The 16,518-nt window shown below is 37.9% G+C and overlaps 1 protein-coding gene across 1 annotated transcript in view; it reads right to left on the bottom strand.

Moving 5' to 3' along the window:
• DMD (dystrophin) overlaps positions 1-16,518 on the bottom strand; it is a 1,795,368-nt gene that overhangs the window by 1,268,872 nt on the left and 509,978 nt on the right. Inside the window, exon 37 of the mRNA XM_068961890.1 lies at positions 14,715-14,909. Coding sequence (XP_068817991.1) covers positions 14,715-14,909 — 195 coding nt within the window. The remainder of the gene's footprint in view (positions 1-14,714; positions 14,910-16,518) is intronic.

Below are 16,518 nucleotides of genomic sequence, written 5' to 3'. Positions count from 1 at the left end.
CATGGGAGTGGCTGAGACTATCTACAGAGGTGGGGTTATAGGAAAGAGGGCTGGAAAGGGGACATCAGAAAAACCCATATTTTGTGAGCAAGTGTGGGAGAGTGATTCCTAAATTTTTATCTCTAACTGCAAAGACCTCTTGAACTTAACTTATTCTATATATCCAAGAGATATTCAATATATTTCTTGATGTCCACATGGAAGTCTAATAAGCATCTTAAACTTAACACTTCAAAACCAAACTTATACTCAACCTTGTACCCTTCCTTGTTTGTCTTGCAATTTTCCACATGTTATAATTAATGGCAAGTCCACTGTCTCAGCTGTTCATCCCAAAATTCTTAGTGTTATCCTTGAATCTTCTATCAACCCACATGCAATTGGCCACCAAATCCTATGAACTCTATAACTTGAGAATGCATTCAGAATTAGAAGCTCTCAGCACTCTGAACCAAACCATTATGTCCAGCTTGGATAGTTCAGAATACAGGTATAATAGGGTTGTTGTGGTGACAAGTTATCATAGCAAAAAATTTAGAATGTGTCCTGGCACATAATAAATAAGTGGTAGCTACTGCTGCTGCTGCTGCTAAGTTGCTTCAGTCGTGTCCGACTCTGTGCGACCCCATAGACAGCAGCCCACCAGGCTCCTCCGTCCCTGGGATTCTCCAGGCAAGAACACTGGAGTGGGTTGCCATTTCCTTCTCCAATGCATGAAAGTGAAAAGTGAAAGTGAAGTCGCTCAGTCGTGTCCGACTCCTAGCGACCCCATGGACTGTAGCCCACCAGGCTCCTCTGCCCATAGGATTCTCCAGGCAAGAGTACTGGAGTGGGGTGCTGCTGCTGCTGCTGCTGCTAAGTTGCTTCAGTCGTGTCCGACTCTGTGCAACCCCATAGACGGCAGCCCAACAGGCTCCCCCGTCCCTGGGATTCTCCAGGCAAGAACACTGGAGTGGGTTGCCATTTCCTTCTCCAATGCATGAAAGTGAAAAGTGAAAGTGAAGTCGCTCAGTCGTGTCCGACTCCTAGTGACCCCATGGACTGTAGCCCACCAGGCTCCTCCGCCCATGGGATTCTCCAGGCAAGAGTACTGGAGTGCGGTGCCATTGTCCAAATGTCACTTGTATTCGAAGCATGACTATTTCAAAGGCTTTCTCCTTAATAAAATTATTTCCAGTTTCTGCTGTCTACATTGATTTTTTGTTGTTGTTTAGCCGATAAGTTGTGTCTGACTCTTTTGTGACCCCACGGACTGTAGCCTGCCAGGCTCCTCCGTCCATGGGATTTCCTATGCAAGGATATTGGAGTGGGTTGCCATTTTGTTCTCCAGGGGATATTCCTGACCTAGGGATCAAATCCACGTCTCCTGCATTGGCAGGCAAGAGTTCTTTACCACTAAGCCATCTGGGAAGTCCACATTGCTTTCTACCTTTCACAACTTGAGGAACATTCATGCATTATACTGGAGAAGGCGATGGCAACCCACTCCAGTACTTTTGCCTGGAGAATCCCATGGACGGAGGAGCCTGGTGGGCTGTAATCCATGGGGTTGCTAAGAGTTGGGCAGAACTAAGTGACTTCACTTTCACTTTTCACTTTCATGCATTGGAGAAGGAAATGGCAACCCACTCCAGTGTTCTTGCCTGGAGAATCCCAGGGACAGGGGAGCCTGGTGGGCTGCCATCTATGGGGTCGCACAGAGTTCGACACGACAGAAGCGACTTAGCAGCAGCAGCAGCAGCAGCATGCCTTATATTAGGTATTTTGGCTGTATTATGTCTTTCCTACTTTTATTACTTTCTAACTTGTTTCTATAAGTGTGACCTGTGTATTCAATTAACATTACAAATTACCAGAGCACAGGGACCATATTTTCCATTTCTCTTTTAGAGAGTTAAAGACAGTATTCAGGCCTCACTATGTATGTGTTCATTTGAAGTGAAAAGCTTAGTTGAAGCTCTGAATCTTAACCTGTTTATGAAAATCAATTTGAATGGAGCCATTGATCCTTTAAGGTTTGTTACATTGTTCTCGAACCATTGTGGACACACATTCAGGCCTGAACAGATATGAGTACTTTGGGTTTCTCTCTGTTTATTCTGTTTTACCTTTATTGGTTATTTAGCTGTTAAGAATAAACAGTGGAGTAACAATCTCTACGTATTCCTGGCCAAGTTTCTCCATGGTTACCTCACAGTACCTGAGACATCTAACAATAGACAGAGTCCTTTTAGAATTATGCCTAGTTTCCCAGATGCCACAGAGCACCAACAAGAACAACAGCACCAAATGCAAAACCTGTACTCCACTGCTCCAACTGTTCCTCAAAGATGACAATTCCAGTCCATTAGTGCCAACTAAACAGAAAGTGATTTTGTAAGTCCTTTTGTGATATGTACATTTTGCATTAAGTTGCACACACTGTCAAAATCTTTTCAGAGAAAAATATCTTGAAAGAAAAATTGGCTCTTGCTCACGGTAAAAGAGAGTTGCATAGAAGCAAATGCTTTCCTCATCATTAAAAATTAGACATATGGCATTCTATGTTTCTAAAATTTTTAGCACCAGGACATGCTTTTAAGTCTTGTATAACTGAGCAAAGCAAGGGCAGAGAGCTTTTACAGAGAAACACTCTATGGCAATACAGTAAGCCAGGGAAACGTGAAAACTGATTACCGCTGAGGGATGGGATTGGGAAACATGGACAAGATGCTTTTCTTTCCTTTTTTCACTTGATACTCCTTTATCCTATTGAAATATGCAATCATGAACATCTTATTATTTTGATATAGAACAAAAAATCCAGTATGTGTGATCAAGCAGGTTCATACAATTATTCAAGATGGAATGTAATTAAATTTGTACAAATTAACACAAATGCCAGTACACTATTTGGGAAAAATAGGAAACAGATTTGGCAATACTTTGCACATTTTATAAATGGTTAATGTTTTTGATATTGGGAGAACGTGCTTTCTATCATAGTATTTTATATTGGGATAGAAAAGCAAAACCATTGTTCCATATAATTGTTCTGAATCTAAACGTACAAATTTAATAAAACCAACAAACAACAAAACAACACATGTTATGTGAGAGGGATCTTAACTCTTAACATCCTTTCATTATAAACCCTAGACATTTCCCTAATGGTGAGAACATTCTTTAATGTTTTGCCTCAGGTTTGGAAAATTCAATTTGGGAATTGGTAATAATTGGTATCCATTAATTAATTATGTGTGATTGACAACACAAAGTCCTTGATTTTTTCCTTGACTGTTTAACTATATGCACTAGAGTTCAGAAATAAGCAGACGTGGGTAAAAGTCACTGTAGTAGATTGAACTATATGCAATTGCCAAGGTTTGAATACTTTTACCCACATAATGCCAATTTATAAGGTTTAGTTTAATGTTATCAAAGTATCAACATGCTCATGATTACCATTTTAAGCAAGAAAATGGATACAGATCAGCTTTTTTAAATGGCAAAAGAAAAACAAGTTAAAAATTCAGAATTGCAAGGAAGAAAGAAAAACACTATTCATTAAACTATCCTTCATTTAGAGCTTCAGTGCTTTTGAATAGTTTAAGTAATAATTCTGAACTCAGAACAAAGGATTCTAAATTACTGAAATAGGATTAGGAAAAAAATGAATTTAGCGTATTTCATTGAAAATAAAACTCCACATATAACAACAACAAAAAACAATCTAAAAAACAGCATCCTATTCTTGGTAAAAGCCATGTAGCATGGAAACTTGGAACAACTTAAAGTCTGCATCTTCAATATCAAATATTAAAATAAATATTTATTTGGACCTAAAATTAATAGGAGAATGAAAAGTTTTACCTGTGAATAAGTAACACGTAGCTTTAGAAATACAGTAAATATGATTGAAAGTAAATAAGATTCTTAACCAAAGTTTCTGTCGAAGCAAATATTTTTAGCTATGTGCATTCTCTTCGTGTAAACCGTTTTTTTTTTTTTTTTTTAAACCGTTAGGCTACTTGCCAAATCTGGGAATAACTTTATGTATATTTTATGTTACCATTAACATTTTATTTAAAGCTTGGTTTTTTTTTTTTTTACTTATAAATAATTTTATGTCTCACCACATCATTAAAGGCAATTTTTAAGGAGTATTTACTTGGAACTTTAATTTACAATAATTTTTCAGATTTTAGTTATATGATGAAGTAATGTGAGTTTTATAAACTTAAAATTTATATAATTATTTACAAGAATCAGGGTCTTTTCCAGTGAGTCGGCTCCTTGCATCAGGTGGTCAAAATATTGGCACTTCAGCTTCAGTATCAGTACTTCCAACGAATATTCAGGGTTGATTTCCTTTAGTATTGACTAGTTTGATCTCATAATGTAAAGGAGGTTAATTTTGTTCCTTTTTTTAAAAAAATTCTTGTCACTAGGAGGTTGATTAATGCTCTGTCCTCTTCTGTCACAGACTTTATATCTGGATTTAACAGACTATCATCCATTCATTGAACAGATAGATATCCATCGAGTGCCTATTAAGTGTTAGGTATTGTCCCGCCTGATGGCTCAGTGGTAAGGAATCTGCCTGCCAATGCAGGAGATGCAGCTTCGATCTCTGGGTTGGGAAGACCCCCTGGAGAAGGAAATGGCAATCCACTCCAGTATTCTTGCCTGAGAAATCCCATGGACAGAGGAGCCTGGAGGGCTACAGTTCAGGGGATTGTAAAGAATCGTACGTGACAGTGACTAAACAATGACTGTACTAGGAGTTGCAGATACAGTGGTGAACAAGAAAAACAAGATTTTTTTTCCTAGTGGTTATGATTATGATGGATATTGGTTACCATAGGGAACAGGTCAAAAGGAGCAGATGGCTCATTTGCACAGCATGCCAAATGGTAAAAATTGTATCTTTTGCAGCTGTTGATTCAGCATCACTGTCTTAATAAACGTAACACTGCAGTTAAATGTATATACATACACAAATGCAAGTATATATGTTTTTAGAGTTATAAAACCATGCATGATTGTTTTCACATTTTAAGAAGGCAGAAATAATAGCTTTAGGCAGTTTTAGATAACAAAAATGCCTTGAGACCCTTTGTAACTTGCCTAACAGAAGAGCACACAACTTTCATTTCTAAGGAAAAAGGATTAGAGAAACCCATTAGTAGCTATTGTGACAGCAGTCATTGGGGAGTATATCTATCTTAAAATTGAGAAAGAAAAATTGTAGTACCAAAGACTCAAACTCCAGTTCATTTTCACTCTCTGGAATTTGTCTTTATCCGACAGATGAAGGCAACATCCTATATAAATCTAATCCTTATCCATTTCATGTCCCATCTAGCTACCAGGCACTACGTTAATGACATACCAAATTGGGAAGGGTATTCAATCAAAAGGGATTAAAGTGCTTATTAATTAAATTTTTCTGAGCTTTAAAAGAAAATTTTTCAAAGTTTTATTTACAGGCTCTACAGTAAGTTGCCCTTTCAATTATTTCCCCTGCATTGTTTATGCTCCACATGTGAAAAACTGTTCCTAAATACAAGAACAGATTTTGGTTGAAACATTTTCCACAGGAAGATAGTGTCCTTCCATAAGTAATAAATCAATAATCATATATCATGGATCAAAAAAAAGACATAATAGTTGGTCAAAGAACAGCTTCAATAGTTGAATAAAAGAAAAGCCTCCATACAACTTAATTGCAACTTCAAAACTTCTACCAACCTCATGAATTGTAAGCTCTAATGTAGAAGCTTCTGACTTCCAGAATTTATCAAATGGGGATTATCAAAATAGTCTTTCTAGGAGAATGGGAAGAGGCAGAGTGAGTCTTTAAGGTACATTTTAGCAGCTGCTGCTGCTGCCAAGTCGCTTCAGTCGTGTTCGACTCTATGCAACTCCATAGACGGCAGCCCACCAGGCTCCCCCATCCCTGGGGTTCTCCAGGCAAGAACACTGGAGTGGGTTGCCATTTCCTTCTCAGAGATGGGAGTAAATTGCTGCATGGGAGTAAAAGTAGGACAGCTGCTGGGCCTGATAAAATAATGGCTGGGAGAAAAGAATGAATAATTTCCTATGAAAGAGAAACATGTAAAAAATACAAAGGGAAACTACCAAAGTATACATAAATATGAACTCTAATGCAGTAAATAGCTATAGTATCTTCACTATAAGAGAAGTGAAAACTGAGGTACTGTATTAATGACTTAAGTATGAATCCAATTATAGCAAAGAGATTAATATTTGTAAAGTAGTTGACAAATATCAATAGCAAATCAATCAAGTGAAAAATAAACAGCAAATCAAATCAATCCCAAATCATAAAAGCAGCTGAAAAAAGGAAATATATAGCTGAATAAATGTGCTAGTTGAAAAACTTGAACATTCTTTAACACCATACACAATAATAAACTTAAAATGGATTAAAGACCTAAATGTTAAGACTGGATACTATAAAACTCTTAGAGGAAAACATAGGTGGAACACTCTGACATACATCACAACAATATCTTTTTGGATCCACCTCCTAGCGTAATAAAAATGAAAACAAAAATAAACAAATGGGACCTAATTAAACTTAAAATCTTTTGCACAGCAAGAGAAAACATAAGCAAAATGAAACGGCTATTGACAGAATAGGGGAAAATGTGTGCAAAGTGACCAATGAGGAATTAACCTCCAAAATATATAAACAGCTCATGTAGCTCAATAAAAACAACAAAAACAAATTTTAACAAAAGGCAGAAAATCTAAACAGACATTTCTCTAAACCACATGAAAAGATGTTCAGCATCACTAAATACTAGAGAAATGCAAATCAAAACTACAATGAGGAATCATCTCACACTGGTCAGAACAGCCATCATCAAAAAGTCTGTGAACAATAAATGCTGGAGAGGATATGGAGAAAAGGGAACCCTCCTACACTGATGGTGGGGATGTAAACTGGTATAGCCACTATGGAGAACAGTATGGAAGTTCCTTAAAACACTAAAAATAAAGCTATCATAAGATCCAACAATCCTACTCCTGGGCATATAACAAGAGAAAACCATAATCCAAAAAGATACATGCACCCCAATATTTACTGCAGCACTATTTACAACAGCAAGACATAGAAGCAATCTAAATGACCATCAAGAGAGGAATGGATAAAGAAGATGTGGTATATACTGATAGATATAATGGAATATTACTCAGCCATAAAAAGAATGACATAATGCCATCTGCAGCAACATGTATGGACCTAGAGATTATAATAAGTGAAATAAATTGGACAGAGAAAGATAAATATCATATTGAGAGAGTCACTTCCTAGGCAGCTTGATAAAATGTCCAGGGTGACTGAGGAGGAGAAAAGGGTCTGGGGCTCTCAAGGAGGAGATAAGGGTCAAAAATTCTCAAGGAGGAGGAAAGAACAAACATTTTTCCCTACATTCCTTAGTAAGGATTATATAACAATAATGTATCCTGCTTGAGGACATGTTTCTCCTTCCTGAAAACCTTCTGACTAATCCTGTTATCTTAAAGTGCATATTTTGGGAGTGGGTCTAGTAAGATCTTTACAACCTTGAGACATTATTTTGATTTACTGTAATAACTAATTAAAAAAGTATATAATTCCCTTGCTAAGACTGGTGAGGGGGCCACTCTCCATCCCCCTTCTGATGTCTACGTCAGAAGCTTTCTCTGTTCCTTTTGATACTTTAATAAAACTCTGTTACACAAAAGCTCTTGAGTGATCAAGCCTGGTCCCTGGCCCCAGAGCTAAATCATCTTCTTTGGAGATCACGAATCTGACATCATTCACCGTAAGCTATCAATATGATATCACTTAAATGTGGAATTTAAAAAATATGACACAAATGAACTCATTTACAAAATAGAAACAGACTCAACAGACTTTGAAAATAAACCTATGGTTATCAAAGAGGAAAGGTGGCTGCTGCTGCTGCTAAGTCGCTTCAGTCATGTCCGACTCTGTGCGACCCCATAGACGGCAGCCCACCAGGCTCCCCTGTCCCTGGGGTTCTCCAGGCAAGAACACTGGAGTGGGTTGCCATTTCCTTCTCCAATACATGAAAGTGAAAAGTGTAAGTGAAATCGCTCAGTTGTGTCCAACTCTTAGCGACCCCATGGACTGCAACCCACCAGGCTTCTCCGTCCATGGGATTTTCCAAGCAAGAGTACTGGAGTGGGGTGCCATTGCCTTCTCCGAGGAAAGGTGGGGGGAGGAATAAATTAGGAGTTTTGGATTAACATATACATACTACTATATATAAAATAGATAATCAATAAGGACCTACTTTAAAGCACAGGGAAGTCTATTCAAAATTTTGTAATAACATATACGAGAAAAGAATCTAAATATAGCTGAATCACTCTGCTGTATAGCTGAAACAGAACATTGTAAATAAACTCTACTCCAACATAAAATAAAAATTAAATTAAAATTGAAAAAGAAAATCCTGATTTTTCTGAGAAATCACAAAATGATTACATTATTCCAAATGTTATAGACCAAAAGATCAGCTCTTACAATATGGTAATACATTAATAGAAGTCATATTTTTCCATACACCAAACTATTTCATTAGATAATTTAAGTAGAATTCAAAAAAGCATTTGTAATCAAATTTCACTTTGACATTTTATATGCTCCATGATTATTTAATTTAAAATAATTACAATAATATTTTGCTGGAGTAGTAGTAGAAGTGGTGAAAAATCTAACCCTGTATCTAGCATGGCCCTAAATTACAATATACACAAAAACATTGATTATTTTATTTTCCTTCAGATATTTTGTTCTGATTTGTATATGCCATGCCTCCATCGATTATCTAATTCTCCTAATACCAAAATAGAAAACCGGTCAGTTTGCTCATGGCATTAGCTTTGTCTTCATTCAAGTGACTGCCATCATTAAATTTGTGGTTAAGTGTGATGAAACAGATTTCAAAGGAGAAGGATTTTGACCAGAGTAATAAGATCTCTGTTACCAGCACTGATGCACCTACTTCACAGCAAGACTGGTGTAGAGAAGGCCACATTTTCGATGAGAAGGAATCTGACATTCCTAAGGGATCTTTCACTGAGTTCACAGGGACTCCTAAATTCTCCTGAGTCTGAACTCTGCTGAGAATGGGCTTTTATACAACCATGCTCAAGTTTTTGGTGAACACAGAAATAAACCTCTAAATTCCCTTTGAAAACATTCTCAAATCTGAAAAATCTCTCCTTACCAACCAAGCCCAAGCCACTGGCATCCATTTTCCAACTGTCCTCCTTGTTTTTACCCTTGGTCTCCTACAGTTCTACTCTCAACAGGGCAGCCATTGTGATCTTTTTAAAGCATAAATCAGATTGTGTCACACTCGTCTTCTCCAAAACCTACAATGGTGGCTATCTTACTCAGCAAGAACAGTAGTCTTCACAATGGTCCATCAGACCCTCCACAACCTGGATTCCCCACGACCTCTTTGACCTCATGCCCCGCTACCCTCCCCTGGATCATTCCGCTTCAGGCACTCCGGCTTCCCTGCTGTTCACTGATCAAGCTAGGCACACACCCAACACGTGGGCCTTTACACTGACCTACCTACCATGCCTGGACAGCAAGTCTGGCTGCAAGGCTGACTCTCTTCCTTCTCCAAATCTTTGCTCAAAAGCCCTTTCTGCCCTATTTAAAATCACAATCCCATCTCTTGCCATTCTACCATCTCCTTCCCCTTCAATAGTTTTATACTCCCTTATTAAACTTCATTTTTTATAGCTTGTATCATCTTTAACATACAGCATTTGCTTATTTATTATCTGCTTGTTTGGCTATGTTCTGTCTCTGCCAGAACAAAAGCTGTAGTTGGGAGGAGTCCATCAGTTTCATTGACTGCTTTTTAAGCACTTAGAGCAACGCCTGTTATATGAGAAGAGCTTAACAAACACGTTTGAATGAATGAATCCTCACTCCTTACCTTACTGGCTCGTCCCAATAACTCCTTTAAGGTCTTGAGGGTCCTGCCTAAAAGCTGAACCAGCCAAAGAAGATGGAATGACTTTGCTGCAGTTTTGAATTTTTCAGCTTATGTCAAGCTCTCTCCAGTGCTGCTGAGGTTGAATAAGGGCTGCCTTTACTTCTTGATCTTATCTAAACTTGACATTGGGCCCAACTGTCCTGTCAATATCTGTGAGCTTCCTCCATGTGTCTACACTTCTTGTCACTCCTTTGTATACCAAAGACATGAAACATTGTATTCACCTCAACCAGAGCATCTGTGCTATCATTAGTTTAGATGAAACAACTGAAATGATGCATGTCTGACTTCTTTCTTTTCCTCCATTTCTTTTCCTTTTTCCACCTTCCTTTTCTCTTCTCTCCTCTTTCTTCCCTCCTCCCTCCCTTTCTCCCTCTTTCCTTCCCTCCCTCTCTTCCTTCCTCCCTTTTTCTCTTACTGAAGTATGGTTGATGTACAATACTATAATAGTTTAAGATGTATAATATAGTGATTCTATATTTTTTACAGATTATATTCTATTTAAAATTACTATAAAATATTTGCTGCACTCTATATCCTTGTAGCTATTTATTTTAAATATAGTAATTTGCACCCTTTAATCCCCTACTGCTACCTTGTCCTGCCCCCTTTCCCTCTCCCCACTAGTCACCACTAGTTTTTTCTCTATATCTCCAACTGTGCTTCTGTTACATTCATTTTTTTAATTTTTTTTTTTAGATTTCACATATAAGCAACAACATACAATATTTGTCTCTTCCTGTGTGACTTATTTCTCTAAGCATAAGGCCAACAGGCGCATGAATGACGGATGCTTCTTTTTATAGCATCTTTTTAAACTGGCACAGATTCAATAAGAATTTGAATCCAGGACATTTTTTCTATGAACTGTCCATGCCAGATCTCAGTATTCTACCATGTTTTACCCAGATTCGTCCTTGCTATACTCCACATAATACCCTAGAAACCACTTCATGCAAGGTGGTTGCTTGGGTTTAAATCCTTGCTTGGCCGATACTAGTTGTGTCAACGTTGCCAAGTTACTTTATTTCATATTGCTTAAGTATCTTCATCTATAAGATGTGGATAATAACTTTAGATACTTCATAGATTCATGGGGAGTATTAGTTAATACATGTTAGTTATCAAGTACCTAAGCACTGAATACAAATGATCCTCATTACTGAAGAGGAGAAATTGTAGCTGTCATCCTTATTCTAACTCACACTCTTATTTTTGTCCTAATAATACACCTTTATTCGTGCCAGGTCCCAAATGAGTAACTATGGCCTAATTAAGCATATAATTGATAATAATAGTGCTAACATAAGAATATTGTTTTTGTACATGTTTCTCATTCATCACTAGGTATACCTTAGCTGGGCTTCCCAGGTAGCACTAGTGGTAAAGAAGCTGCTTGCCAATGAAGGAGATGTGGGTTTGATCCCTGGGTTAGGAAGATACCCTGGAGGAGAGCATGGCAACCCACTCCAGTATTCTTGCCTGGAGAAACCCATGGACAGAGGAGACTGGTGGGCTACAGTCCATGGGGTTGAAAAGAGTCGTACATGACTGAAGTGACTTAGCACTACACATGCCTTAGCCAATGTGCATGCGAGCTCAGTTGCTTAGTTGTGTCTGATTCTTTGTGACCCCATTGCCAGGGTCCTCTATTCATAGAATTTTCCACACAAGAATACTGGAATGGGTTGATATTCCCTTTCCGGGGGAACTTCCTGACCCAGGAATCAAACCCATGTCTCCTGCTTGGCAGGTGGATTCTTCCCAGGTGAGCCACCAGGGAAGCCGTTTAGCTAGTGTAGCAATATTAAATGAAGATTTCCTTATGTAAATAGGTGTTTGTTTATCTGGTTAGTTCTTGTCAAAATGATTAGGTAGCCTTCTAATTCAAAACACTTGTGGAAATCATATGTGCTGTATTATTTATACTTAGTTCAGAAAGTACTCATTTTAACTTATTGTACATTATTTATGTTGTATTGCACTTAAAAAATACGTATGTTAAATCACAGCACTACCTACTACAGTTCTGTAATTTGATTCATGCAAATCTGTCAGGAATAAAATCAACCACAATTTAATTTCAAACCTTCTCAACCAGCAGCTGTACAATTTATGCACTGCTTTTCTATTTTTACTACTAGATAATGACAATGATGAATGCCTTTAAGAGGAAATACATATTCATTGAAAAGACTGAGATCAAAACTATCCCCCTTCAAAAAGCCCATAAAGGTGAGAAGACCATTTGCTTGTGGCAGGAGACATAGTGAGAGTGACATGGAATTATACCTCAAACTCCATCTAATGAGGATTCAACAATCTAGTTAGATTAAATCTACAATAATCCAGTTTTACAAATCACAGTAATCAATACCATCACAATCGGTATCAGCAATAATACTATTACATATATCTGCAAGAAAAAATAATTAGCTATGAGTGCAGCCGGGGGCCCATCCTTCTGAGTGTGCCAGGTTAAGAGGTATGAGGACAAAGACATTCAATTGTGAACAATTGTGAACTTAATAAGTTTAGGGTCACTGCTCTCCTGACCTGTCTGTCCATGAACATAGAAAGGAATGGATATTAGTTCATTAGCAGTGAATCACATGTTGAAGGACAATGATGAACTTACAAACTCTGCTGTCATGAGAAATCAGTTCATGTGAATTATGACAGGAAGGCTGGCAAGTCTCTTTCATCAACTGATTTGAGTTTCTTTCCTTCACTGTACCCATGAGTGATCTGACTTCTCCTTCAAAGAGAACAAGTAACGGCACCATACCAAATGGATGGAGGAGCTCCAGAGATTCATGCATCTCTTATTTTATTTTAAAGTATAATTTTTTAGTTTATTTGATATAATGCATGAAACTAAACTCAAGTCACTCAAGATATTGCTACTCTGATTTCAAAAACAAACAAATGGCTTCACCTATTTGTATAGTTAAGCAAATATGTGATACGGAATGAGATACCAAAAAATCAGTTAGAGTAGAAAATCCTTTACCTGATAGGTGCTGTTGAGAGCAAACTTACTGTCTGTTTGTCATCTTACGCTATCTGTACTGGAAAATACTAAGTTCTGGTTACACTAGCATGTTTCATTTTGAGTGTGAAATGTATGATCACAAAAATTATCTTTTTTTTACACATAGTAGAGACACAAACTATTATGTGTATTTTCTTGATGCTACATTCATCTTCAGACACTTTCCTCTAAAATTTAAAGTTCATTTCTTTATCCTGATTTTAGTTTGGAATTCAGAAACTTATAGTTGGTGCTATGAAAAAAAAGCTAGATTTGGCTGGAGGCTTTTGCCTGGTGATTTTAAATAAAGTATTTTACTGCTTTATATTCGATTACATTCCAAAAGTTGTGGTATGATACTGACACTAATCTGAAATGGAATCTATAAATTATAAGTGGAAAATAGAAAACTAAAACTATATATGTGAAGTCACTCAGTCATGTCCGACTCTTTGTGACCCCGTGGACTGTACAGCCCACAAAGCTTCTCCGTCCATGGGACTCTCCAGGCAAGAATACTGGAGTGGATTGCCATTTCCTTCTCCCGGGGATCTTCCCGACCCAGGGATCGAACCCGGGTTTCCCACACTGGAGGCAGACGCTTTAACCTCTGAGCCACCAAGGAAGCCCAATACAACAGATAATTTAAAGTGAAAGTGAAGTCGTTCAGTCGTGTCCAACTCTTTGTGACCCCATGGACTGTAGCCTTCCAGGCTCCTCTGTCCATAGGATTTTCCAGGCAACAGTACTGGAGTGGATTGCCATTTCCTTCTCCAGGGGATCTTCCCAACCCAGAGATTGAACCCGGGTCTCTTGCATTGTAGACAGACGCTTTACCATCTGAGCCACCAGGGAAGTCCCTAAAGTGAAGAAAGTGAAAGTCGCTCAGTCATGTCCCATTCTTTGCAACCCAATGGACTATAGAGTCCATGGAATTCTCTAGGTCTTCGAATACTGGAGTGGGTAGCCTTTCCCTTTTCCAGGGAATCTTCCCAACTCAGGGATCGAGCCCAAGTCTCCCACATTGCAGGCAGATTCTTTACCAGCTGAATCACAACAGAAGCCCAAGAATACTGGAGTGGGTAGCCTATCCCTTCTCCAGCGGATCTTCCCAGCCGAAGAATCGAACCAGGGTCTCCTGCATTGCAGGCGGATTCTTTGCCAACTGAGCTATCAGGGAACCCCTATAATTTAAAACCTCATCTAATTTCCCCTTTCACAGAAAAAGAAAGACAAGCAAAGTATCAGTTGGAAATAAACTGTTTCTCTAGCAAGGTTTGTGTTTTAGTGAGTCCTTTCTGCCCTAAACAATAGTTTTGGGTTGGGGAAAAACAACGTTCAGGTTTTCCTGTATGCTGCAACAGAAAATCACGAAGCAACTTTTTGGCCAACTCAATATAAGGCATTATTATTTTTGTGAGTTTCTTCGTTTTGGGAAGAAATAACACATTTATTTTAATTTACACTTCTCTTTCTTCACCAGATTTCTAAAGCTAACTCTCTCACAAAGTGTTTTAAGATTTCCATATGGTAACTCAAAATGCCTTCAGTATACATATTTAAGTCAAATATTCTGGTCCAGTAATGATCAATGTAATGATCTTGTAAAAATCTGAATGGAAGTGCTTTGGTTTTACCTTCAGAGATTCCTCTTGTTTGAAGAGATCTTGAAAATCTTTAGCACAGAGGTCGGGAGCATTGAGAAGTTGTTCCACTTCTGAAAGGGCTTGTAGGACGTGAGTAATCTCAGTCAGGTAAGTAGAAGGCACATAAGAAATTTCCAAAGGCATATCTTCAGTCATCACCGTCACTGATTCTTCACGGACAGTGTGCTGGTATAGATATACAAAAGAACAATTCTTTTAGCTTCCTAATATCGAAAAGACCTTTACTGAATTCATACATAAATTCCAGTTTATAGCTGACAGAGGGCTGAAAAGTGGATAAAAACAATGCAATATGGTAAGTCTAGTAACAAGGTTATCTATTATCATACCCTCTCTTTCAAGAAGCATTAGAGCATTTTATAATAAGAGATATGCACACATTAGCATCATGGATAAGAGAATGAAAGACCAACAGTCATAAGGTCACAAGAGGGATAGTTTTATCCCAAGAAACAAATAATCTTTACAACTTTTTTTTTTTTAATGCAATTCTAATTTGACTGGAAAACTAAGTATGGGGTGGGATGCAGTGGGGATTGGGGGCAGGTTCTACATCGGTGGTATTCATACCCAAGGGACTTTTTCTAAACTTTTTTCCCCTAATCTTGATTGAGGTACAAGAGGGACAAGGTGGTTTTGGTTGGTAGCTGGCTTTCTATTAAGCAACTTTCTCCTCTAAATTCTCAGCATCAGCCCTTCTCTTTGATGCTAGTTTCTTGCTAAGTTAAACTGCAAAGTAGGGCCCTAGATATGTAGGATTGAGAATGAAATTCACATTTTAATAAGAATTCCCCAAAACTCAAAGATCCAAGAGAAAACCTGCCTCTCTTCCTGCAACTGTGCTTCACTGCCTGCCATTCACATGCTAGGAGAGGGACATTTGGGCCTCAGAGACTGTTTGGACTTGGTCAGAAATGCCTCTTTCCCTATTCTTTATAAGAGCAAGAAATAAACACTGTATGGCACACAAATGCAAAAAGATAAATGACCTTTGCTCTCTGTATACACTATAAGCAGAACAAATTTTGTAATTAAAAGTAGTTTCCCAATAACTTTGAGTTCATGGACTGCCATCTGCCTGGCGATGTGGTCAGCTGAAGGGTTCCAGTGGCAGGGTCTCTGGGAGAGTTCTGACGATAAGCAGGCTAACACAGTCACTTGTTACTGAACAACCCTTATGAGGAGACCATCCTCAGTTTTGCAGTAATGTAATTAAATGGAGTTTAGGATCCCAGACTGAGCATGCACAAGGATGAGTAAAAATATAAGCTGGTCTATTTATGTTTTCTTTTTGATCACTCAGGTCCAGGATTTTCGTACACATTTCTTAGATAATACAAAAACAAAATAATCCTAATTTAGATGGCTCATCTACTTATGACGTTGCAAATTCATAGAATTACACAAATTAGCTGACATTTACAAAATTGTATCTTTTACAAAGTTTGGTTTCCTGCGTATACCTTGGCCAAATATATGACGCTTATTCTTTCTTGATCGACAGAATGATAATCGAAATGCACTTATAATTTTAGATTTAAAATAACAGGATTTGGGGCTCGAGTTGGAAGATGTCATTCCTCCTACTGTCTTCATACCTAGTATCTAGTCAGCACAGATAAGAGAAGTTAAGTGATGAATTCAGCTGAAGAGCGGGAGCTAAGGGATGATCTTGTGAGCTTTTATGAGAAATAGAATATTTGGAAAATTGTCAACTCATTTTCAAGAAAATTCAGTTATACATTTTGAGTGTTATCCTTTATTATAAATTCTA

The sequence above is a fragment of the Capricornis sumatraensis genome, chromosome X, assembly GCF_032405125.1.
Source record: "Capricornis sumatraensis isolate serow.1 chromosome X, serow.2, whole genome shotgun sequence".
NCBI lineage: Eukaryota > Metazoa > Chordata > Mammalia > Artiodactyla > Bovidae > Capricornis > Capricornis sumatraensis.
The sequence above is the reverse complement of the archived record's forward strand: the minus strand, read 5'-3'. Positions and strand labels throughout refer to the sequence as shown.